Source organism: Heterodontus francisci, chromosome 14 (genome assembly GCF_036365525.1).
Source record: "Heterodontus francisci isolate sHetFra1 chromosome 14, sHetFra1.hap1, whole genome shotgun sequence".
Classification (NCBI taxonomy): domain Eukaryota; kingdom Metazoa; phylum Chordata; class Chondrichthyes; order Heterodontiformes; family Heterodontidae; genus Heterodontus; species Heterodontus francisci.
In genome coordinates this window covers 51,949,397-51,974,946 of record NC_090384.1, presented here as the reverse complement: position 1 = coordinate 51,974,946, position 25,550 = coordinate 51,949,397, and the positions used below count along the sequence as shown (strand labels likewise).

Here is a 25,550-nt window from a genome sequence, read left to right as displayed (position 1 = left end):
TCACCCCTTGTGATATACCGAGCTCCTATCAATACGGCCAGAAACAGTGTAGATGTTTGTTTACTTCCTGTATGGTGTCAGGCCATCCTTCCACAATCATCTTCCACAGCAACGTGCTATCTCATCTAAAATAAAAGCAAAATACTGCGGATGCTGGAAATCTGAAACAAAAACAAGAAATGCTGGAATCACTCAGCAGGTCTGGCAGCATCTGTGGAAAGAGAAGCAGAGTTAACGTTTTGGGTCAGTGACCCTTCTTCGGAACTGACAAATATTAGAAAAGTCACAGATTATAAGCAAGTGAGGTGGGGGTTGGGCAAGAGATAACAAAGGAGAAGGTGCAGATTGGACCAGGCCACAAAGCTGACCAAAAGGTCACGGAGCAAAGGCAAACAATATGTTAATCTCATCTCTTGAGTTGCTCACACTTGTGGGGTACAAAACTCATGACGTCGATCTTCAGGACATCCTCAATCTCAGTATCCATACCGTGGACATATAAATCTCGTGAAACATAGAAACATAGAAAATAGGAGCAGGAGTAGGCCATTTGGCCCTTCGAGCCTGCTCCACCATTCATTATGATCATGGCTGATCATCCAACTCAGTAGCCTGTTGCCGATTCCCCCCCATATCCTTTGATCCCTTTCGCCCCAAGAGTTAGCTATATCTAACTCCTTCTTGAAAACACAATGTTTTGGCCTCAACTGCTTTCTGTGATAGCGAATTCCACAGGCTCATCACTCTCTGGGTGAAGAAATTTCTCCTCATCTCAGTCCTGAAAGGTTTACCCTGTATCCTTAGACTATGATCCCTGGTTCTGGACTCCCCCACCATCAGGAACATCCTTCCTACATTTACCCTGTCAAGTCCTGTTCGAATTTTATAGGTTTCTATGAGAGCCCCCTTACTCTTCTGCACTCCAGCAAATATAATCCTAACCAACTTAATCTCTCCTCATATGTCAGCCCCACCATCCCAGGAATCAGTCTGGTAAACCTTCGCTGCACTCCCTCTATAGCAAGAACATCCTTCCTCAGATAATGAAACCAAAACTGCACACAATATTTCAGGTGTGGCCTCACCAAGGCCCTGTATAATTGCAGCAAGACATCCTTGCTCCTGTATTCGAATCCTATCGCTATGAAGGCCAACATAACATTTGCCTTTTTTACCACCTGTTGCACCTGCATGCTTACCTTCAGCGACTGGTGTACGAGAACATCCAGGTCTCGTTGCATATTCCCCTCTCTCAGTTTGTAGCCATTCAGATAATAATCTGCCTTCCGGTTTTTGCTACCAAAGTGGATAATCTCACATTTATTCACATTATACTGCATTTGCCCACTCACTCAACTTATCCAAATCACCTTGAAGCCTCTCTGCATCCTCCTCACAACTCATGCTCCCACCCAGTTTTGTATCATCTGCAAATTTGGAGATATTACATTTAGTTCCCTCATCTAAATCATTAATATATATTGTGAATAGCTGGGGTCCTAGCGGTACCCCACTAGTCACTGCCTTCCATTCGGAAAAGATTTGTTTATTCCTACTCCTTGTTTCCTGTCTGACAACCAATTTTCTATCCATCGCAATACACTGCCCCCAATCCCATGCGCTTTAATTTTACATGCTAACCTCTCATGTGGGACTTTGTATTTTCATTTTTTTGGATTTTTATTCGGGTTGGACAACCTGCTCAAGATGTCAGGTATAACCATTTTGCTGCCCAGTTTATATCAGGCGCTACAGTCGTAGTCCTGGATCTTCACCAAAAGTCTCTGCAACGGCAGAGGCGGACTCGTGAACGGTTTGCGCCACATGGTTTCAAGAGCTTGTGGTCACTCTCCATGGTAAAATGTTTTCTGAACAAGTAGGTGTGAAATCTAAGGATACCAAAATCAAGAGCCAAGGTTTCACATTCGATGTTAGAGTAATTGGTTTGCAACAAACTCTTAAACGCAAAGGCTATTGAATGCTTTCCTGCATGATGCAGGTGCCTAATACCTTCTGGGACGTGTCGATCTCGAGCATGGTCTCTTTGGTTGGGTCATAGTATTGTAGCACGCTGTCTTGTCTCGACAGAGCTAACTTTAAAGACTCAAGCACCTGCTGTTGGTCGTCCTGCCACATGTAAAGGGTATTTTTATGCAGCAGTTCCCTAAGCGGTGCAGCCTGTTCAGTGAAATTGTGGATTTCAGTGCCAAAAAGGCTGAACAGCTCGAGACACCGTTGTAGGTTTTCCTGGTCCTGAGGAGTTGACATGGTGCTGACATCCATTAAATACAAGACCTTCACAATGAGCAGCCAGCATCTGCAAATGCAAATTTCGGTCATGCTCTGCCTTGGTCCATTCCATCACCGCGAAATTGTTAACTATACAGGTACAGCCCAGCACGTTTTCCATTGGCCTAGCCATGGCTATGGGGATTGAATGGGAGAGTGGGACTGAGTATCTCTGTGGAGAGCCGGCATGAACTTGATGGGCCGAATGGCCTCCTTCTGCACCGTAATTGATTCTATGGCCTGGATTTTGTTGTCCCACCGCCAGGAACAGCGGCGGGTGCAGAAAATGGCGGCCTCCCACACAGGACCCATGATGCGGCGCCGCCGCGATTCCACAGCTGGCGACCCCCACGTAACATACTGACGGCGGCCATCCCCTCCAATCATATGGCGGGGATGGCATCGGTGATGCTGTAAACAGCGTCACCTGATGCGGGAGCAGGGCCTGGCACCATTTTTAATAGACTGCCAGCCCTGAAAACAAAATGCAGAGTTAACCCCTTCCCCTCTTTGGTGACGCCAGGTTCTCGTGGATGGGAAAGTGAAGGCACGTGAGTGTCGCACGTCGAGCTCAAGATCAGGAACAGATGGGAAGATCGTGGCGGATGACATTGAAATTTATGCAGAGATATTTTAAACATTTAAACTAGAGTCCCGCCACAGAATGGTGGAGGTGCCACCACAGATCTTCCCCACCCCTAGGAAGATCAGGCCTGGCAATCCCGGCATCATGTTCTGTAGCAGCCGCTGCCACGCTGACCCTCCAGCCACCTTCCCCGCCACGGATCCTGACGTCGGGCCGAGAACAAGATGCAGCTCTATGACTCTATGACTCGATGTGTTGTTGGACAATGTCCTGGCTGACACACAAACCAAATGGTAACTGTCTGAAGCGGTATCTCCCGAATGGCATTCTAAAAGTTGAGTAGCTGGGACTTCTTGGCTAAGTGGACAGACCAGTAGCTAAGTTTTGCATTGAGTTTTGAAAAATACTTAGCACCAGTAAACTTCGGATTCAGCTCCTTCAAGGTCAGGATTTTATGCAGGCATCTTTTAAGGGCTAAGTGCAGTTGTCGTGGGTCCAAACAAACCCTGAGATTGCCATCTTTCTTCAGCACGCAGGTAACAGAGCTGCGCCAATCAGAATGCTGGTGCACTCGGTGGATGACTCAGTTGCACTCCATCTCATCGAGCTCCACTTTAAGCTTCTCTTGAATGTACACACTGCACTTCCTTAGCTTGCCGATAGCAGGGACTGCATCCTCCCTCACGTGCAATATGGCATCACCCTTGAAATCACCGATTGCATCAAACGTGTCTCGTAAAGTAGTTTCAGGTCTCTAACCAACTCAATGTACTTCTTGTTGCAACCTTCTGTACCTTTCAGTGCAGTGCTGACCTCATGTATAGTGACGATTTGTAAACCTCTGCACACTGGAAGTCCTCCGACAGCTGGTACACTTGTTTCTACAATATAAAACATTTATGGCAGCCATTCAGAAATTCCATAGTTGCACTGCAAGGTTCCAACACACTTGAGTGGAGAACCATTGTAGGCAGTCAGCTTAGCTGTGGTAGGTTGCACCATAGATTCCTATTTCTTTAAGTACATACCCTTCAGTATATGGATGGGCAAAATATTTGCACTTGCTCCAGTGTCAACTTTTACTCTGAGCTTGTGCTTGCCACTCTTCTGCAGACATATAATCCTGATCATGATGAATGCCTCAGATTGCATAATAACATTAACATGCTGATCCAAATTAACTATGTGAAATAAAAACAAGAAATGCTGGAAATACTCAGCAGGTCTGGCAGCATCTGTGGAGAGAGAAGCAGAGTTAACATTTCAGGTCAGTGACCCTTCTTCGGAACTCCGAAGAACTTTGGAACTTCGGAACTTCTTCGGGTCACTGACCCGAAACGTTAACTCTGCTTCTCTCTCCACAGATACTGCCAGACCTGCTGAGTATTTCCAGCATTTATTATTTATATTTCAGATGTCCAGCATCTGCAGTATTTTGCTTTTATGTGAAATGCTTGCTCACTTTCGCGCTAGTGCACACCTTGCCTGTGTCCTCCTGGCAATCTAAGTGTCTGTTGGCCTGATGTAACTGCTTGGGCTTTCGTTGTGTGTTGGCATACCTCTTGTTGCGTTTGCCATCTTTCAGCATGTGATCTGCCACCATTCCTGTGTGTGGTATCTGAGCTCGGCCTTCTGCATTGCCTTGCCCAATGCCTTCATATGCCACAAGCTTTGCACTGGTCCTGGTACACTGGACATCTGCAAATTGGGTGAGTCAGGCCACATTTGCCAAAAGGCGTTGCAAACTTCTGAGCCTTGGTTACCATACCAATTGTTGTAGTTGCCCCCAGTACTTCTAACTGTTGGCGCCCAGCCACGATAGCTTCACATTTCCTTCCATCATTGAGTAGTGCATCTATGGTGTGTCCTTTCTTCTTTACCAGCAGGTCTCTATTGGGGTAGATGCAATTAGCAGCTCTCTAACCCATTCTGGCAATCAGATATCTGTGAAGTCACAATATTGAACTTTGTTTTGGCACCTTGCAACAAACTTGTCAAAGGACTCATCTTGCCTTTGCCTGTAGGTCATAAGCTCAAGACTATGTACTCGAAAATTTAGCTTTATCTTCAGTTGCTGCTTCAGGAATGTCTATAACTTGCTCAGGTCCTTCAGATCCTCAGCTGACAAGCATGAGGTATTGAGCCGTTGCAAACCCTCATTACCCAGTGCAAGCTTAATTTTCGTAGCTTGTTTCTCTGGTTCACTCACTTCTTGGACCAGGAAAAACAGCTCAATTTTCTGTTGGAATAGTTTAAATGCAGATGCTTTGTCCATCACCTTCCAGTCCATAACTGGATATCTAAACACGATTGCCTTACTGATCCTGTTTTTAATATAAATACAGGACTTTTATAGGTTTTATTTGTCACAGGCACACTTCCGTTTGCTTCCCTTTTAACACATTCTTTTTTTAGACCTGCCCATTTTAAAAGTGAGAGAGACTACAGCCATCACTGCACAGCTTAGTTTTTTAAATATCAAGAGACAAGCTCTTTGTTTACACAGCTGTTTGATTTATTTAAAAAAAACTGAGAGCTGCCATTGGTAAAATGAGTGAGAGTTTTTTCTAAGCAGCCAGCTTCAGCTTGGAGTACTAGCAGCTGCCACAACCAATCTTTTACTCCATGCTGGACTTCCCATGGTGCTGTTGGGCTCTTCCCACTCGTTTTGGCTTAGGCCCTGCCCACAAAGCTAAAAAAACTGGGTAAAGCTAAAACAGTAATAGCTTCAGCTACTGCTTTTAAATTTTTCGACCCACTGCCAGATTAGGTGAAAGCTCTGATCCCCTGGTAATTTTGAGTTTCAACACCTCTCGGGGTCCTGTCTGTATTGTGGCTCCCTCCAGTGTTTTGGGGTCTTTTGCTGTATCTTCAGCCATTCAGGTAGGCATCCTGCTGTTCTTTGTTCTTTCACTTTATGTGCTCTTCAGGAAAATCAAACATTTCCATGATGTGATATTTGGTAGTCTTCAGATAAAATAAATTCCAGATGCTTCTACCATATAATATTACTTGTCCCTTTGGTGTGTGATCTGTTGTAAGACTCACAGGACTACAAGTAATACCCCAATAAAATGTTGGTTTTACTATAACTGAACTGGAACATATATATACAAATAGTTATTGCACGAGCTAAATCTAAACACCTCTCACTCTCAGGCTCCACCCACAATTGCCTGGTCATGTGTGACACGACATCACCAGGGATAGGCACCGACATGTTGCACCACAGACATTTGACAAAATCAGTGACACAGCCACGGACATGGTCCCAATTAATCTATAAATTAAGTATATAGCCAACTAAATGCCATCAAAATACAGTCCAATTTAAAACACATTTCTGTCCATAAATAAAGTAGCAAGCATGTAAACATCAATGGAGAGCAGCACAACTCTATTAGCCAGCTAGCAAGCAAAACAGCATGCAAAGCCTATACAAATTACTTTTGGTGACAGAATGTGCTAACATTTCATTAGCATGTAGCCAGCCAGGATCTAGCCTGATCCCCCGATGAGCTTGATCCTTTCTAATTACTTTCACTGCTGGTGATTTTAAATGTCTTGCTCCAAGACTTAAACTTGTGTTTTAAAATAACCTCACCGCTAGGTTATTTTAAAACACCAGTTTAAAGGCTTGGAGCAGGATGTCCAACCTGTACACATAAGGGGCCACATTACAATTTTGTCTTACACAGGGGGCCAGTGAGCAAATTTCAGAAAGATAACTTATCAAAACAACAAAAATGCGAATTTTTGTGAATAAGCTTTAAATGAGAAGACTAATTTATTAACTTACTTTCTTGTCACTATGTTGAACACTGATTTAGTGAGATATCTGGCATTGTATTTGCTTGCACACGTAGTCAATGTCTGCCTGAAAACTTGATGTAGTGATGCGGAGTATTACAGATAGATGTCTATCTGTCAGAAGTGATTTTGATCTTGTTTTGACGCTTTTCATTCTTGAAAAAAGCTATTCACAGCAATATGTGCTGCAAAACAGTGCAATGAATCAAAGGGCATGTTTTGATTGATTTGGATAAGACACTGAGAGACCATATGGACTAAAGGTTCATGAACAATACCATCAAGCTATTAATGAAGCAAACAAGGTTCCAGGTTGCATCACAGGATAATTCACTACGAAACAAAGCATATCATTTTGTCCTTGTATAAGACATTGATTAGAATACAGCACTCAATTAAGGTCTCCTCACATGATGAGGGAGATTGAAGCTATGGGAAAGAGGTAGAGGAAGGGTATAAGATTGATACCTAGTTTAAAATATCATAGTTACCCTGAAATGCTCAAAGAGCTGAGCCTGTATACGTATGGTAGAACTAGGTTGGATCATTGGCAGTTCTTCTTCTCCAACATATTAGTGAATATGAGGAACAAGTTGCTGGTCATGCAGTAAATGATGATTTGCTGGGGTGGATATTTATTTTTATTTATTTATTTAGAGATACAGCACTGAAACAGGCCCTTTGTTCCACTGAATCTGTGCCAACCATCAACCACCCATTTATACTAATCCTACACTAATCCCATATTCCTACCACATCCCCACCTGTCCCTATATTCCCCTACCATCTACCTGTACTAGGGGCAATTTATAATGGCCAATTTACCTATCAACCTGCAAGTCTTTGGTGGTGGGAGGAAACCGGAGTACCCGGCGAAAACCCACGCAGACACAGGGAGAACTTGCAAACTCCACAGAGGCAGTACCCAGAATTGAACCCGGGTTACTGGAGCTGTGAGGCTGCGGTGCTAACCACTGCGCCGCGGTTCCACCCATCTACAGGAGGTAGATAGCCTGTAATATAAATCAGGGCCAATCTGATCTCCTTGACTACTTTCAATCACCTAAAAGGGTCAGAGAGGAACTTTCCAAATCTTTTCCTCTCCCAATTGGCCTGGATTTTTGCCTATTACAGGTTACATGGCTCCGGGTGAGTAGGGAGTCTCATGTGTAATACGTCACTAGAAGATAGGAAGTCTTTATCCGCCCGTTATTTTCATATGTTTGTACGTATGAAAATCTAGTTTGGTGTTAAGCAGAGTCCTGCAGAGATTAATAGTTTCTTCCTTTTATACATTAATATTAATCCCATGGAATACATCCAGTTGAAAGTCCTCACGTGCGTAGATGATATGGGTCGTCCAATCTGGAGTCTAGATCTAATTAGAAAATTGGTATTGTATCCTTAGAAGCAGCAGATGATGATTTAAAAATACCCATTTCTTATTTCAAGAATTATTTTAAAATATGATTTTTATGACAAATAAATCAAATTTTATCTTCAATAATTAGTGAAAGCATTTAGATTATTGATGTTATTAAAAGCACTATATATTTGGTTTAAATTTTGATTCAAATCATACTTCAACTGTGTCCCAAATATATTAAATATTTTACCTGTGAGCATTTGTGAACAAATTAGAAGTTTTTAAATAAAGTTATGTCACTTACTTTTCAAGATGATCTTTCCAAAATTATAGGTTCTATATAGCCACGAGGCCGTGTGTTATGTGTTATTACAATCATAATAATTCTTTGATTGTGACACATCATTTGTGTTCATAGGACATAAGTAGTTTTTAAATGGATAAATCCCTTGTGCATCAAGTAGAACATTTGAATCTTCATTACCCGACAGTGTCTTGTACCTGCAACTGCTGCCAGCGCTCTCCCTCCAGGTGCTGCAGCTCAGGAACTCGGCCTGTTTGTTGATAGATGTGACGTAGGGGCTGAAGATTTTACTTTGTTCCGAGGGGAGGTGGAGTCACATAATGGCCCAAGCAGTGCTGTCTCCATGGGAACTGATAAATGCTACAAACTACATTGTCCGCATGCTGCAGAGGTGAATGTGGAGATACTGCTTGACGCTGCTCCCCTCCCTAGGATTGGCGGGCCGAGAGAAACCTTTGATGGTCCTGATTTTGGCCCGTGGGCCATATGTTGGACAACCCATACAACCCTGTTTGAGGTCCCTGGTAATTTTATTTGTCTTCCTTTGGAGCAAGGCTTTTAAAATTACCACAGACCTCAAAATTGCTACCACGGACACTGGTGTCCGTGTAGGAACACTCTTCCTTTGGTGATCTTCACTTGAAGCTCTTAATGTGGCCTGTTCTTAAGGTAATCCCTTCTTAAGGTCATCCCATAACAAAAGATCTCCCCTATGTTTCTAATTACACTGATTCCATTGTTTGAAAATGAGCATTCCTTACACAGATTTCTTATAAATGCTAATAAGTACAGAATGTTTCAATAGGCAAGTTTCAAGAGCTATTTCAAGAGGATGACTGTTGTAGTCCTCTGTATCTCATTTATTAATATTTTCATTTGTTTGTTTTCCTTCTGGAGTACTTCATGTAGCCAAGGCCAGCTAGTATGATAGCACATAAAATTACTGATAAACCACACACTATCATGCTCTGTTATGTAATGCTATAGATTTTTCTAACGTAAAACAATATCAGTCTTTGTTCTGTTCAATTTTTGTATTAACATCTTATTTTTTAATTAATTTTTGTATAATATTAACTAGATGGAGAGAAACTTGTGTGCCTTTCTTCCATCACACCCACAATGGTTTGGTGATTATGAGTTCATTTGATTCCCTGGTGCTCATGAAGCTTGGTCTATGGTAACTCTGACCTCTATCAACTAGAAGGACAAGGGCAGCAAATGCATGGGAACACCACCACCTGCAAGTTCCCCTCCAAGTCACACACCATCCTGACTTGGAACTATATGCTGTTCCTTCACTGCCAATGGGTCAAAATCCTGGAACTCTCTTCCTAACAGCCTGTGGGTGTATCTACCTCATATGGACTGCAGCTGTTGAAGAAGGCAGCTCACCACCACCTTCTCAAGGGAAATTAGGGATGGGCAATAAATGCTGACCTGGCCAGCAATGCCCACATCCCATGAATGAATAAAAAAAAGACCTCTTATTACTAGGACCAAGGTTCAAAGCCAGCTCAGACTAATGTGATCAAAGTCTTCTCTGACTGCTGGCTGTAAGGGCCCTATGTGAAATTAGTTTCAATAGTCTTAATTCAGCTCATAGCTGGCAGAGGGTCACAGTATAGAACTGCTCCCAATTTTGTGTTAATGGCAATCTGATTCAAAAATACCATAGGTGTGGGACGTGAAAAATGTCACACTGACAAGCACAGGGCATCAAGAACATGATCACAAAAGCATAATTTTATGGAGATTTTTAAACTGTGCAGGCAGTTACTAAGGCAAAATAATTTTGGAATAGAATATTAAAGTCTCTTTGTCCTCCATCATATTAGCACTGAGGCAAATTGTAGCATACCAACTATCTTATTTGAGGTGAATTAATTAAGCTTAAAACGGGAATTGAGCCCGGAACCTTCCTTTTCTGTGTGGGTCATTAGTGTGCCATACCAAAACAATGGCAACACCAGAACACTTTACACAAAACTTCCTGACTAGCTGTGTGGAAACAGGAAACTAAACAAAATGAATTTGACTCACAAATTCTACTATTGGGCCCTTTAAATGCATTTCCTTTACATTGCATGCTGACAGCATATATTATGTGGGCAGAGAGATGGCCAAGTGCTGTACCAGTGCAAGTGAAAATGTTACAGGTGTGTCTAAGTTACATCATCATGGCTTAATTTTAATATAATTGATTGAAAATTGGCTAGCAGTTCTGTGGCCAATGCAGACCCAACCAGAAAATTGGATTGGGGCCTAAATGGATGGAAATCTGACATAATTGATCCCCATCCATTTTCAAGAAAATTTAGCTTTTAGTATCTGTATTAACCTTTTTTTTCAAATAACTATTTTATTCTAGCATATAATTGCTGCAGAATGGCTTTGATTTCAGTGGACAGAACACCACACTATACAAAAACAAGCTTCGGAGCAGATACCGACCCTCTGAAATTCTATTCCACAACATATTCTACATCGTACGGTAAGAGAGTGCAAAATAGTTTGTAGTGCTACTGAGGCTGCTTTTGGAAGAGTTGAGCGCACAACTATGGGTCTGCTGTTGGCCCATCAGCCTATAAATTTGGCGCTCTCTGAGAACGTTGATGTGCTGAAGTAATGTCAAGTCCACTGCCATGCCAGGTGCAAAGACCTCCATGGCTGCCACTGCTTTGAATCAAACAGCATCCTGAAAAGCTGCAGTCTAGGAGCAATGGGGATCACAGGTTAGGGGACTGGATGGTGTAATGGTTGGCAATGGCTTCCAGGCCCTGTTCAAATCCAGCCTAGATCTAAGGGAACAAGCTCTTTTCTGTCACTTGGTTGTGAGCTTCCTATGTGAAATGGGGTTGTACAATGCCAAGCCTGTATAGTGCACATCACACACAATTGCTCTAATGTGCCACTAAACTGGGAGTCCCAGTGGGCCATTGACTCGGTTGTTAGAAATGTGATGGGGCTCTGCTCTGAGGAGGAGTCAATAGTGGGACAATTTTTATATGGCTCTCCTGATCTCATGCTGTAACTTCATGAATGGCCAGTTATAGCTGTTTATGACATTTCTCTATAGTTCCACCAATCTCCCTCTGGAGAACTTCTGTGGAAACTCCAAGCAGCTCTTTTGAAGCTAGAATAGGGGACCCCAGGAGCATGTAAACATTTGCAGGTGACTCCCAGAAATGTGTCAATATTTGCAAAGGGTCTTTCTTTCAGAAATTTTGAAAATCATTGAATGAGACTGCACAGCATGGAAGAAGAAGTGCTCAGGATTAGTCTGAAGAAACACTTAGCAGTTTTGGCATTTGTGCAGGCTTCAGAACCTCAGTGAAGAGCAGCTGGCTCCCACTTTAAAAATAAACTCCTTAAACTTTTTTATAACTACAGACTTTAGGCTCCAAATGGTAAGCTCCTGGCCTCTGTGTTGACAATTGACAAATGTTTAATGGCCTATAATACAGAGTCAGGTCTTTTTCGAGGTCAGCCTTTTAATGACTACTATATTGTAAAATGATGAGTATTTCGTAAATTGGCTATCTATTCATCTAGGAAAATATGTAAGGATTATTGTCCCGATTGTCAGTTTGATAAGTACATGCACTTAACTGGTCTTGCACTCATGTTTACAGTCCGGGGCGGTGAGGGTGGAGGTGGGGGGAGTGTTCCATGTTCAGTTCCTGCCCTCTAAAGAGTTTGCCCCTGCGATGGCACTGAAACACCCCAAATCAAAGCCACAAATAACATTGGGCTGTATTTTACATGTCCACTCCCAATCTCAGCGGCGGAGGCGGACCGCACGTCCAAATAACATGGAGGGGATGGGCGGTCCGTCCCCAGCAATGGAGTCAGCTGCTACTGTGCAGGCGCCCGATGCCATTTTAAAGGGCTTTGAGCCCTACATTGCAATTTAACTTTTTAAAAGAATACTCATTTTAAATAAATACATAAAGTGATCCTGACCCTCTCCCACCCCCCAATAAGCATAGAAGTAATGACCTGCCCTCTCTCCCCCCAGAACACTTACCTTGTGCTGCCGACCTTCCCTGCCATTCCCCACCCCCCCCGCCAAACCTTAAACGTGACCCTTTTTCACCACTCCATAGACCAATGCAATTAATCTGATGCAGCTCCCTCCCTTCCCCTCGCCCCCACACTGAAAAAATGACCTGCTCCCCCTTCCCCACCAGTGTCCCGCCTTGGATCTCCAGAAGGAGATCTAAAGGCACAAGAGTGCCGGCCACTGGCACCAATATCGTCCCAGAATGGAGGCGGGAGTGGGTAGGTAATTTTTTCATTTACATTTTTTTTTTAAATGCAGCTTTGGCTCCCATCGCCGAGCGGCGGGGGTGGGGTGGGGCCGTTATGAGGCCTCGCTGCTGCCATCAATATTGGACGGGGCCTTCCGTTGGGGTCCGTGGCAGGCTTCTGCCAGAGGCATTTTCTGGCCCCCCACCATGACTCCTGACGTCTGAGAGTCTAAAATCCAGCCCGTTGTCTGTGATGGTGACCATCGTGCACTTTTCCTCCTCATCTTCCTTGACCTTTCTGCAACCGTTAACATGGTCAAACACAATATTCTCTTCTGATGCCTTTCCTTTATTGTCCAGCTCCGTGTGACTGCCTTCACTTGATTCCTTAACCTATCCAATCATAGAACATTTCCAGAAATGACCTCTCCTCCTTCCCCCATGCTATTACTTCTGGAATGCTGCAGGGATCTATCCTCGATCTCCCCTTCTCTTCATGTCATGCTATCACTTGGGGGCATCATCTGAAGATATGGGGTCAGCTTCCACACATATGCTGTTGGCACCCAACTCTATTTTTCCACTATCATACTCTTTCCTGTCTTTGTGCTCTCTGACTATTTATTTGATATCCAGTCCTGGTTGAGCCACAATTTCCTGCAGTTACACATTGGAAAGACCATAGTTCTCAGCTTTGATCCTCATCACAAACTCTCCCTGGCTATTGTCTTAGATGGAACCAAATTGTTTGCAACTTTGATGTCAGTTTTGACTCTGAGTTAAGCCCTTTACCGGATAAGTTCTCCGCCACAAAGATTGCTTACTTCAGCCTCCAAAACATGTTCGGCCTCTTCACCTGTGCTTCAGCCCACCTACTGCTCAAACTCTCATTCATGCCTTTGTCAACTCTAGATTCAACCAATCCAATGCTCTCCTGGTTGGTCTCCAATCTGCCACTGTCTGTAAACTTCAGCTCATAGAACCATAGAACCATAGAAAAATTACAGAACAGATGGAGGCCATTCAGCCCATCGTGTCTGCATGGCCGAAAAATCTAGCCACCCAATCTAATCCCACTGACCGAGCTGGCCAAGTCCTAAAGGACATAGCTTCTAGACTGAGTCTGCGGCAGGTGGTGAGGGAACCAACACGACGGAAAAACATACTTGACCTTGTCCTCACCAATCTGCCTGCTGCAGTTGCTTCTGTCCATGACTGTATTGGTAGGAGTGACCACCACACAGTCCTTGTGGAGACGAAGTCCCGCCTTCACATTGAGGATACCGTCCATCGTGTTGTGTGGCACTATCACTGTGCTAAATGGGATAGATTTCGAACAGGTCTAGTAATGCAAAACTGGGCATCCATGAGGTGCTGTGGGCCATCAGCAGCAGCAGAACTGTACTCAACCACAATCTGTAACCTCCTGGCCCGGCATATCCCCCACTCTACCATTACCATCAAGCCAGGAGACCAACCCTGGTTCAATGAAGAGTGCAGGAAGGCATGCCAGGAGCAGAACCAGGCATACCTCAAAATGAGGTGTCAACCTGGTGAAGCTACAACACAGGACTATCTGCATGCCAAACTGCGGAAGCGACATGTGATAGACAGAGCTAAGCGATCCCATAACCAATGGATCAGATCTAAGCTCTGCAGTCCTGCCACATCCAGCTGTGAATGGTGGTGGACAATTAAACAACTAACTGGAGGAGGTGGCTCCACAAATATCCCCATCCTCAATGATGGGGGAGGCCAGCACTTCAGTGCGAAAGATAAGGCTGAAGCATTTGCAACAATCTTCAGCCAGAAGTGCCGAGTTGATGATCCATCTCGGGCTCCTCCTGAAGTCCCCAGCATCACAGATGCCAGACTTCAGCCAATTCGATTCACTCCGCGTGATATCGAGAAATGACTGAAGGCATTGGATACTGCAAAAGCTATGGGCCCTGACAATATTCCGGTAATAGCACTGAAGACCTGTGCTCCAGAACTTGCCGCGCACCTAGCCAAGCTGTTCCAGTACAGCTACAACACTGGCAACTACCTGGCAATGTGGAAAATTGCCCAGGTATGTCCTGTGCACAAAAAGCAGGACAAGTCCAACCCGGCCAATTAACGCCCCATCAGCCTACTCTCAATCATCAGTAAAGTGATGGAAGTTGTCATCAACAGTGCCATCAAGCGGCACTTGCTTAGCAATAACCTGCTCAGTGACGCTCAGTTTGGGTTCTGCCAGGGCCACTCAGCTCCAGACCAGAGCCTTGGTTCAAACATGGACAAAAGAGCTGAACTCAAGAGATGAGGTGAGAGTGACTGCCCTTGACATCAAGGCAGCATTTGACCGAGTATGGCATCAAGGAGCCCTAGCAAAACTGAGGTCAATGGGAATCAGGGGGGAAACCCTCCGCTGGCTGGAGTCATACCTAGCGCAAAGGAATATGGTTGTGGTTGTTGGAGATCAATCATCTGAGCTCCAGGATATCACTGCAGGAGTTCCTCAGGGTAGTGTCCTGGGCCCAACCATCTTCAGCTGCTTCATCAATGACCTTCCTTCAACCATAAGGTCAGAAGTGGGGATGCTCGCTGATGATTGCACAATGTTCAGCACCATTCGTGACTCCTCAGATACTGAAGCAGTCCGTGTAGAAATGCAGCAAGACCTGGACAATACCCAGGCTTGGGCTGATAAGTGGCAAGTAACATTCACGCCACACAAGTGCCAGGCAATGACCATCTCCAACAAGAGAGAATCTAACCATCTCCCCTTGACATTCAACGGCATTACCATTGCTGAATCCTCCACTATCAACATCCTAGGGGCTACCATTGACCAGAAACTGAACTGGAGTAGCCATATAAATACCGTGGCTACAAGAGTAGGTCAGAGGCTAGGAATCCTGAGGCGAGTAACTCACCTCCTGACTCCCAAAAGCCTGTCCACTATCTACAAGGCACGTCAGGAGTGTGATGGAATACTCTCCACTTTCCTGGATGGGTGCAGCTCCAACAACAATCAAGAAGCTCTACACCATCCAAGACAAAGCAGCCCACTTGATTGGCACCCCATCTATAAACATTCACTCCCTCCACCACTGATGCACAGTGGCAGCAGTGTGTACCATCTACAAGAGGCACTGCAGCAATGCACCAAGGCTCCTTAGACAGCACCTTCCAAACCCGCGACCTCTACCAACTTAAAGGACAAGGGCAACAAATGCATGGGAACACCACCACCTGCAAGTTCCCCTCCATGTTACACACCATCATTACTTGGAACTATATCGCCGTTACTTCACTGTCGCTGGGTCAAAATCCTGGAACTCCCTTCCTAACAGCACTGTGGGTATACCTACACCAAATGGACTGCAGCGGTTCAAGAAGGCAGCTCACCACCACCTTCTCAAGGGCAATTAGGGATGAGCAATAAATGCTGGCCTAGCCAGCGATGCCCACATCCCTGAATGAATAAATAAAAATCCCACCTTCCAGCACCTGGTCTGTAGCCTTGCCGGTTACAGCATTTCAGGTGCTTGTCCAGGAACCTTTTAAAAGAATTGAAGGTTTCTGCCTCCACTGCCATTCCTGGCAGTGAATTCCTGACACCCACCATCCTCTGGGTGAAAGGGTTTTTCCTCATGTCCCCTCTAATCCTTCTAACAACCACCTTAAATCTGTGCTGCCCTGGTAATTGACCTCTCCACTAGGGGAAACAGGTCCTTCCTACCTGCTCTATCTAGGCCCCTCATAATTTTGTACACCTCAATTAAGTCACCCCTCAGCCTCCTCTGTTCTAAGGAAAACAGCTCTCGCCTATCCAATCTTTTTTCATAGCTGCAACTTTCAATCTGTGGCAACATTCTTGTAAATATCCCTGTACTCTCTCCAGAGCAATTATGTCCTTTCTATAATGTGGTGCCCAAAACTGTATGCAATTCTCCAGCTGTGGCCTAACCAGCATTTTATACATTCCAGCATGACATCCCTGCTTTTGTATTCTATACCTCGGCCAATAAAGGAAAGCATTAAATATGCCTTCTTCACCACTCTGTCATCTGTCCGGCCACCTTCAGGGACCTGTGGACATGCAGTCCAAGGTCTCTCACTTCTTCTACCCATCTCAATATCTTCCCATTTATTGTGTATTCCCTCTCTTTGTTTGCCCTCCCCAAATGCATTATCTCAGAGTTCTCTGGATTGAATTCCATTTGCCACTTTTCCACCCATTCAACCAAACCATTGATATAATTCTGGAGTCTACAGCTATCCTCTTCACTATCAACTACACAGCCAATTTTTCTGTCGTTTGCAAATTTCCCAATCATGCCTCCCACATTTAAGACCAAATCGTAATATATATCACAAACAGCAAGGGTTCCGACACTAAGCCCTGTGGAATGCCACTGGAAACCGCTTTCTATTTGCAAATACATTTGTCAACTATTACCCTTTGTTTCCTGTCACTGAGCCAATTTTGGGTCCAACCTGTCACATTCCCCTGTATCCCATGGGCTTTTATTTTACTGAACAGGGTCTGCCATGTGGGACCTTGTCAAATCCCTTACTAAAATCCATGTAGACCACATCCACTGCATTACCCTCATCAAGCCTCCTCATTACTTCCTCAAAGTACTCAATCAAGTTAGTAAGACATGACCTTCCCTTAACAAATCCATGCTGACTATCCCTGATTAAACCGTGCCTTTCTAAATGGCAGTTTATCCTGTCCCTCAGAATTGATTCTAATAATTTACCCACCACCAAGGTCAGACTGACTGGCCTATAATTATTTGGCCTATCCCTCGCACCCTTTATAAACAATGGTATAATGTTAGCAGACCTTCAATCCTCTGGCACCTCACCTGTATCCAGTGAGGATTTGAAGATAATCCTCAGAGCACCTGCTATTTCCTCCCTAGCTTCCTATAACAACCTGGAATGCAATCCATCTGGCCCTGGCAATTTATTCACTTTCAAGGATGTCAGACCCTCTGGTACTTCCTCTCTCATTATGCTAATATTTCATCTAATATTTCACACTCCTCCTCTTTTACTACAATGTCTGCATCATCCCTCTCCTTTGTGAAGACAGAGACAAAAAACTCATTAAGAACCCTGCCCACATCTTCTGCATCCACACATAAGTTCCCTTATACATCTCTGATAGGCCCTACCCTTAGTTATCCTCTTGCTCGTAATGTACTGATACTTTGGGTTTTCCTTGATTTTACCTGCCGATAATTTTTCATATCCTTGCTTTTCTAATTTCCTTTCTTACTTCACCCCTGCACTTTCTATACTCCTCTAGGCTTTCTAAAGTATTAAGTTTTTGTATCGTCATAAGCTTTCTTTTTCTGCTTTAACTTACCCTGTAAATTTCTAGATAACCAGGGGGCTCTAGACTTGGCAGTACCACCCTTTATCTTTGTGGGGACATGTCTATACTTCGCCTGTGGAATCTCGCTTTTGAATGCCTCCCACTGGTTTGCCACTGATTTTCCTTTAAGTAGCTGTATCAAGTCGACTTTCGCCAGATCACCTCTCAGTTTAGTAAAATTTGCCTTCCGCCAATTTAGAACTTTTATTCCTTTTTTATCTTTGTCATTTTCCATGATTGTGCTAAAACTAACTGTATTATGATCACTATCTCCAAAATGGGCACCCACTGCTACTTCATCCATTTGCCCAGCTTCATTACCGAAGACTAAATCTAGAATTGTACCCTCTCTCATCCAAAGTTCTGCTCCTCATTTCCAATCCTGCACCAGAATCCTCGAAACTGATTTCTCCAATGTAAAATAATTAATTCCCTTCCATGGCCATACCCCTCCTTATTTCTGTAAGCCCCTATAGCTATAGAACCATCCCCTCCCTCAATGATCCACCACCAACCAGAATTCTCTGGACTTTGGTAAAACCCATCACTTTGGCCAAGCTTTGGTCACCCCTCCTAATATCTCCTCCTTTGCCTCAGTGTTAATTTTTGTCTGATTGTGCCTCTGAAACACAGGGGATATTATTTATATGTGAAAGGCACTGCATAAATGTAAACTGTTGAGTTAGCTGATCTCATTTGGGACAGCAATGAGGAAGTTACTACTGACTTTAGCATCCCTGGAATTCAGAGGAGTGGAGAACAAGATTTACCCAAGTTTCCACTGTTGATTTGCTAGCCAGCAACTGATGGAAAGTCCACACACATATGGACATCAGGATTGAGCTTGGCTGTGGCACCCACTATGATAAATCAGCCTGCTGATACTCAGTGTCTAGGCTTTTATATGAAGAATAGCTGCATGGATGAGATACTGGAGGGGTTGGCAGATACTATGGAATCACACAGCAGCAGGAGTCAGAACGTCGGGAGGAGCAGGGGATAAAATGGGTGGAACCACACCATCTACAACACCCAGATACCAGTGGTCATGGCATCTATTGCACTATAAAGACAGCACAACATATATAAAATAAATACGATTTGCATCTTTGGCTTCAATTATTTTTTCACCGATAGCACTTTTTAAGAACTTTCTGATGAGTTTATGTTGTGTTCAACCTCTGTTAGTTGCATAAAATGTGTAATAGATACTTATCATGTCACCTCCAATGCCTTCTCATCAGAGACAGTAGGATCGTTTTTTTTTAACTTTGGTGCTCCTAGCACTTACCTATGTTTGCCATCAGGACATAGTGTACCGATCGGCCACACATTTCTATCCATTAAAATTATGGGCTATAAGTGCATAATTTACAGATATGTAATCCTGGAGGCATGACTTTAATGATATTGCACATTATTTTGTCTCACGCAGTAGTTGATCAAATCATTTTATATGCTTGAATTATATCTCAGCTAAATACTTCAGCTTGCAGCTCTCATTTTCACTCACTGGTTTTTGGAAGGGATACAGAAATTACATTGTTCTGCCCTAATCCTCTTGTAATTAAGTCTCATCTCTGCAAGTCCAATATTTGACACCAATGCCAGTCATGGAAAAGTCTACAACTCTGGATGTTTCAAGCTGCAGGAGCATGAATGAAGCTTCAAAGAGAGGGAAAAATCGAGGATCAATGTTGTAACATAAAATACAATGTTTTTGTATTCTAGGTCATGAAGGATTTGTACCCAGGACGGGCGTGCAATCCGGGGCTGGATATGTGAGCAATCTAAGACCTGCTCTGTACTATACACCATCTTTAGACAGATTAGACAACCCAGTCCTCGGGTAAGAGGGTTTTTAATAAGAATAGTTGATTGGGAAAACTGTCAGAATATCAAAGTTCTGCTGACTGTGCAACAATCTGAGAGGAAAGGCATAGGGGAAACAGTACAGTTTCTCTTTTCTCTCCACTTTGTTTTCTCTACATACATCTGATTGCAGAGTATGTAGATAAAGGAAATGGGGGTAGATATTGTTCCTGCTGGTACAACTTCATACAGCAGTGCAGTTTAATGGGGTAAGACTCCTTCCTGCCTCATGCTTCTGATTGTTGTTGATTTCCCTGAGTCATGTTCATTGTAATATTTCCGGCAGGATTCCTGACTACATCTGGGAGCCTGACTTGGGGGAGGAATGAAAAAAGCTGTTTCAGGGCTCGGGTGCTTGTATCAGAATAGTCTGTTCCACTGCTTCTCTGGCAGCCAAATAAAATTAGAAAACTGAGGGCAGAAGTAATGCAATTAATTGCTCTGTGATTGATTACACTCCCTTGGGGATATTTCAATTTTATTTCCAAATCTGCATGGCATACTAATACTGTATGCCTGGAACATACAAGAGTGCTCCTGCTGTCCAGCATTTGAATTTGGCAAATTGGGGGCAATTCAGTTTATGATATTTTGCATTCCTTTACAATATATCCACCCATACTTAGGAAGATGAGTTAAAGGCCGATATCATTTCCAGTAGGAAATTCTGGATATGTTGGCAGGTGTTCGGGACTGAATGGAATGGCTTATAGTATCATAGAATAGTTACAGCACAGAAGGAGGCTATTTGGCCCATTGTTTCTGTGTTGGCTCTCTGCAAGAGCAACTCAGCTATTCCCATTCCCCTGTCCTTTCCCCGTAGCCCTGTAAATTCTTTCCCTTTAGGTGCTTATCCAACTCCTTTTTGAAAGCCACAATTGAATCTGCCACCTCTGTACTCACAGGCAGTGCAGTCTAGATCCTAACCACTTGCTGTATAATTTGTTTTCCTCATGTCGCTGTAAGTCATTTGGCCAATCACCTTAAACGAGTGTCCTCTGGTTCTCTTTCTGCCACCAGGAACAGTTTCTCCTTATCTACTCTGTCCAGACCCCTCATGATTTTGAACACCCCTATCAAATCTCCTCTCAGTCTTCTCTTCTGCAAGGAGAAAAAACCCAGCTTCTTCAATCTATCCATGTAAATTAAGTCCGTTATCCCCAGAAGCATTGTCGTAAATCATTTCTGCATCCTCTCTAAAGCCTTCACATCCTTCCTAAATTGTGGTGCCCAGAATTGGACACAATACTCCTGTTCAGGTGAACCAGTTTTATGAAATTTCATCATAACTTCTTTGCTTTTGTACTCTATGCCTCTATTTACAAAGCCCAGGATCCTGTGTGTCTTTGTAACAACTTTCTCAACCTGCCCTGCCACCTTCAACGATTTCTGCACATATACCCTCAATTTCCTCTGTTCCTGTAGATTGTAACCTTTATTTTATATTGCTTCTCCTCATTCTTCCTACCAAATGTATCACTTTGCTCTTCTCCGCATTAGGTTTCATCTGTCACTTGTCCACCCATTCCAGCAGTCTGTCTGTTTCCTTTTGAAGTCTATCACTATCCTCATAGTTCACAATACTTCCAAGTTTTGTGTTACTGCAAGTTTTGAATTTGTACCTTGGACACCCACCCAAGTCTATGTTATTAATAGATATCATGAAAAGCAGTAGACCTAGTACTGACCCCTGGGAAACCCCACTGTATACCTTCTTGCCTGAATTTCTGTCCCTGTCCATTGGAGTTATGCTGTGGAACTGATGTAACTCCGAAGGAAAATATGCCCCTGTAAATATAGATTTTCAGAAGCCATTTTATAAGGTGCCACAAGACCTGGACAACACCCAGGTTTGGGCTGATAAGTGGCAATGACCATTGTTACGACCAGGTGAGAAAGGTGTCTAGGGGTCTTTCTCAGCCTTCACTAGGTCTTACCGTAACAGAGTTTTGTTTTTTTAAACACACTGTGTTTTGAGCCCCCCCTTTTGTGAATCCTTGTTCACTGTAAGAGACTTTTCTCTCTTGGGGTTCATGTGTCTTCAATGGGTCTTCAGTTCCGTGTGAAAGAGATGGGAGCAGACAGGAGAGAGATGTTCTCAGCCCAGGAGCAAACAGCTTTCTCAGTTCCAGTTCTCTGTGGCAAGTTCAAATTCAAAAAACTACAACAGTCATGTGACTAAACTGGACTGAACATGTCTGTTTGTATTCGGCCATCTTAGCAGTTAACCTGGAATGCTAGCCTCTCCATCTTCAACGTCTGGTAATCAAAAGTCCATTGTGAATTAAAGTGCAGCAGGGAGTGGCCCCTTTGTCCTTTCCAAGTACTGTCTGTTACTGTGCAAATGTCTTTCCAGTCAAAGGGTCTGGTGTTTTTTTTTTTAAACAAGTTCTTTCTTTACTCCAGTAACAGTTGTAAATCAATGTTCATGTGGCGAAATATGTGTCTCATTCTTGGCAGGTGGGAGCCTGCATGACACCGTCTTCAAAAAGAGAGAATCTAAACATCGCCCCCTGTGGCATTACCATTGCTGAATCCCCTACTATCAACATTCTGGGGGGTTACCATTAACCAGAGACTTAACTGGACCTTTTTTTTTCTTTGGCCTTCTTGTCTCGAGAGACAATGGGCAAGGACCTAGAGGAGGTCAGTGGTTTGTGGAGCAGCGCCTGGAATGGCTATAAAGGCCAATTCTGGAGTGACAGACTCTTCCACAGGCGCTGCAGATAAAATTGGTTGTCAGGGCTGTTATACAGTTGGCTCTCTCCTTGCGCTTCTGACTTTTTTCCTGCCAACTGCTAAGTCTCTTCGACTCGTCACTCTTTAGCCCTGCCTTTATGGCTGTGCACCAGCTTTGGTCATCACTGGCAACTGACTCCCACGACTTGTGGTCAATGTCACAGGACTTCATGTCGCATTTGCAGACGTCTTTAAAGCGGAGACATGGACAGCCGGTAGGTCTGATACCAGTGATGAGCTCGCTGTACAATGCGTCCTTGGGGATCCTGCCATCTTCCATGCGGCTCACATGGCCAAGCCATCACAAGTGCCGCTGGCTCAGTAGGGTGTATATGCTGTGGATGTTGGCCGCCTCGAGGACTTCTGTGTTGGAGACACGGTCCTGCCACCTGATGCCAAGGATTCTCCAAAGGCAGCGAAGATGGAATGAGTTGAGATGTCGCTCTTGGCTGACATACATTGTCCAGACCTCGCTGCCATAGAGCAAGGTACTGAGGACACAGGCTTGAAACACTCGGACTTTTGTGTTCCGTGTTAGTGTGCCATTTTCCCACACCCTCTTGGCCAGTCTGGACATAGCAGCGGATGCCTTTCCCATGCACTTGTTGATTTCTGCATCGGGAGGCAGGTTACTGGTGATAGTTGAGCCTAGGTAGGTGAACTCTTGAACCACTTCCAGAGCGTGGTCACCGATATTGATGGATGGAGCATTTCTGACGTCCTGTCCGATGATGTTCGTTTTCTTGAGGCTGATGGTTACGCCAAATTCGTTGCAGGCAGCCGCAATCCTGTCGATGAATCTCTGCAGACACTCTTCTGTGTGGAATGTTAATGCAGCATCATCAGCAAAGAGGAGTTCCCTGATGAGGACTTTCCATACTTTGGTCTTCGCTCTTAGACGAGCAAGGTTGAACAACCTGCCATCTGATCTTGTGTGGAGGAAAATTCCTTCTTCTGAAGACTTGAACGCATGTGAGAGCAGCAGTGAGAAGAAGATCCCAAACAGCCCGTATAAATGTCCCATAAGCGCAAGTACAGGTCAGAGCCTGGGAATTCTGCAGTGAGTAACTCACCTCCTGACTCCCCAAAGCCTGTTCACTATCTAAAAGGCACAAGTCAAGAGTGTGATGGAATTCTCTCCACTTGCCCGGATGAGTGCAGCTCCAACAATACTCAAGAAGCTCGTCACCATCCAGGACAAAGCAGCCCACTTGATTAGCACCCCATCCAGCACTTTAAATGTTCACTCCCTCCACCACTAGCACACAGTGGCAGCAGTGTCTACCATCTACAAGACGCAATGCAGTAACTCAACAAGCCTCATTTGATAACACCTTCCAAATCTCCGACCTCTACCACTTAGAAGGACAAGGGCAGCAGACGCATGGGAACACCACAACCTGCAAGCTCCTGTCCAAGCCCCACACGCCATCCTGACTTGAAATTATATTGCAGTTCCTTCACTGTTGTTGGGTCAAAATCCTGGAACTCCCTTCCTAACGGCACTGTTGGTGTACCTTCCCCACATGGACTGTAACAGTTCAAGAAGGCAGCTCGCCACTACCTTCTCAAGGGTATTTAGGGATAGGCACCAAATGCTGGCCGGGCTAGCGATGCTCAGATCTCATGAAAGAATAAGAGACTTGTTATGAAAATTAAAGTGAATGTAGCTGCATAAATAGACAGATGTCTTAGGGATAGAAAGCAAAGAGTAGAGGTAATAAACGTTTCTTGGTTTGGCAGAATGTGGGTAGCATGTGCTAAGATTACTTTTATTTCTCATGCATATGAATTATTTGGACAACAGCTGAAGGGAAATTATATTGTCATTTGCTTATCATGCTAAATTAAATGGTATAGCCAACTGTAAGGACAAATGCAAAGAGAGTACAGGAGGATATAAACAGGTGAGTGGAGTGGGCACATAGTTGGTCGATGAAGTTCAGTGCAAAGAAATATGTAGTAGTTAATTTTGGTAAAAAGAGTGAAAGGAAGTGTGTCCTCATTGGCGATATTCTTAACAGAGTGAAGGGATCAAGAGATCCAGGGGTGCAGATGCAGGTAGTCAAAACCAATTGGTATACAGTGTACCATGCAGCACATTGTAGTCCTATATGTATCTACAGCAGAGTATCAAAGTGTTAGGCATAGTGAGAGTATTTTATGTGAAGGCTGATACTGCTGTTACACATGCCTTTGGCATAGGTGTACAACAAGTTCCCTCGTCACCTTTTACCATTCTGGGGATCAAATGGAGACAGCCATGTTGCAGAGCTTCAGGAGGATTCTTTCTGTCAGGGTTATGCTACATCTGACCCATCTAGCTGCCCTACTTAATTAATGGTACATTTGTCAAAAAGTGACAGACATGGTGGTACTAGACAAGGCCACCTCATATTTCAACACAATTAGTGTTAGTTAAAGGGTAACTCAAGCAGTAAGAGTGTCCCTTATGTAATAAAGTAATCTCATGGTATCTCAGGCATTTTTACAGTGATCGTCTCTTGGCTCTGACCTTGTTTGCCTTTTCCTCCTTTACAATTAGGATAACTTGTGCTTCAATGGTGCACAAAATGTCAAAAGATTAATGAAATAAAGGAGATCATTTTTATTTGCTTTGTGCCTATAGAATGCTTTCTTCCTGGGTGCAAAGAAGGAAAAGGGGGTAGAGACCTGTGATCATTGTTCCTTCTAAGCTGTGCAAGTGCACAGCTGTGCAGCAGTCCAGAACTTATCGCAAGGGATAAACAGGCCGCACACAATAAGCAGTCCCTTTATGATGTGCACGTGTGTCGCCGCACGGAAATCTTAAAAGGACCGCACAGTGCAACAAACGGGGTGCACAGTAAAGGGAAATTAGAGTGAACATTGCCTGTGATGTTGATGTTACTTTCCCTTTGCACTACTTGTATACTTCTTGGGGTATCCCTGGGGAAGTTTATATTCAGGTGCAC

The 25,550-nt window shown here is 44.0% G+C and overlaps 1 protein-coding gene across 1 annotated transcript in view; it reads left to right on the top strand.

Moving 5' to 3' along the window:
* saxo4 (stabilizer of axonemal microtubules 4) overlaps nt 1–25,550 on the top strand; it is a 253,673-nt gene that overhangs the window by 57,928 nt on the left and 170,195 nt on the right. The window contains exons 2-3 of the mRNA XM_068046860.1: nt 10,727–10,849; nt 19,717–19,834. Coding sequence (XP_067902961.1) covers nt 10,744–10,849; nt 19,717–19,834 — 224 coding nt within the window. The 5' untranslated portion in view covers nt 10,727–10,743. The remainder of the gene's footprint in view (nt 1–10,726; nt 10,850–19,716; nt 19,835–25,550) is intronic.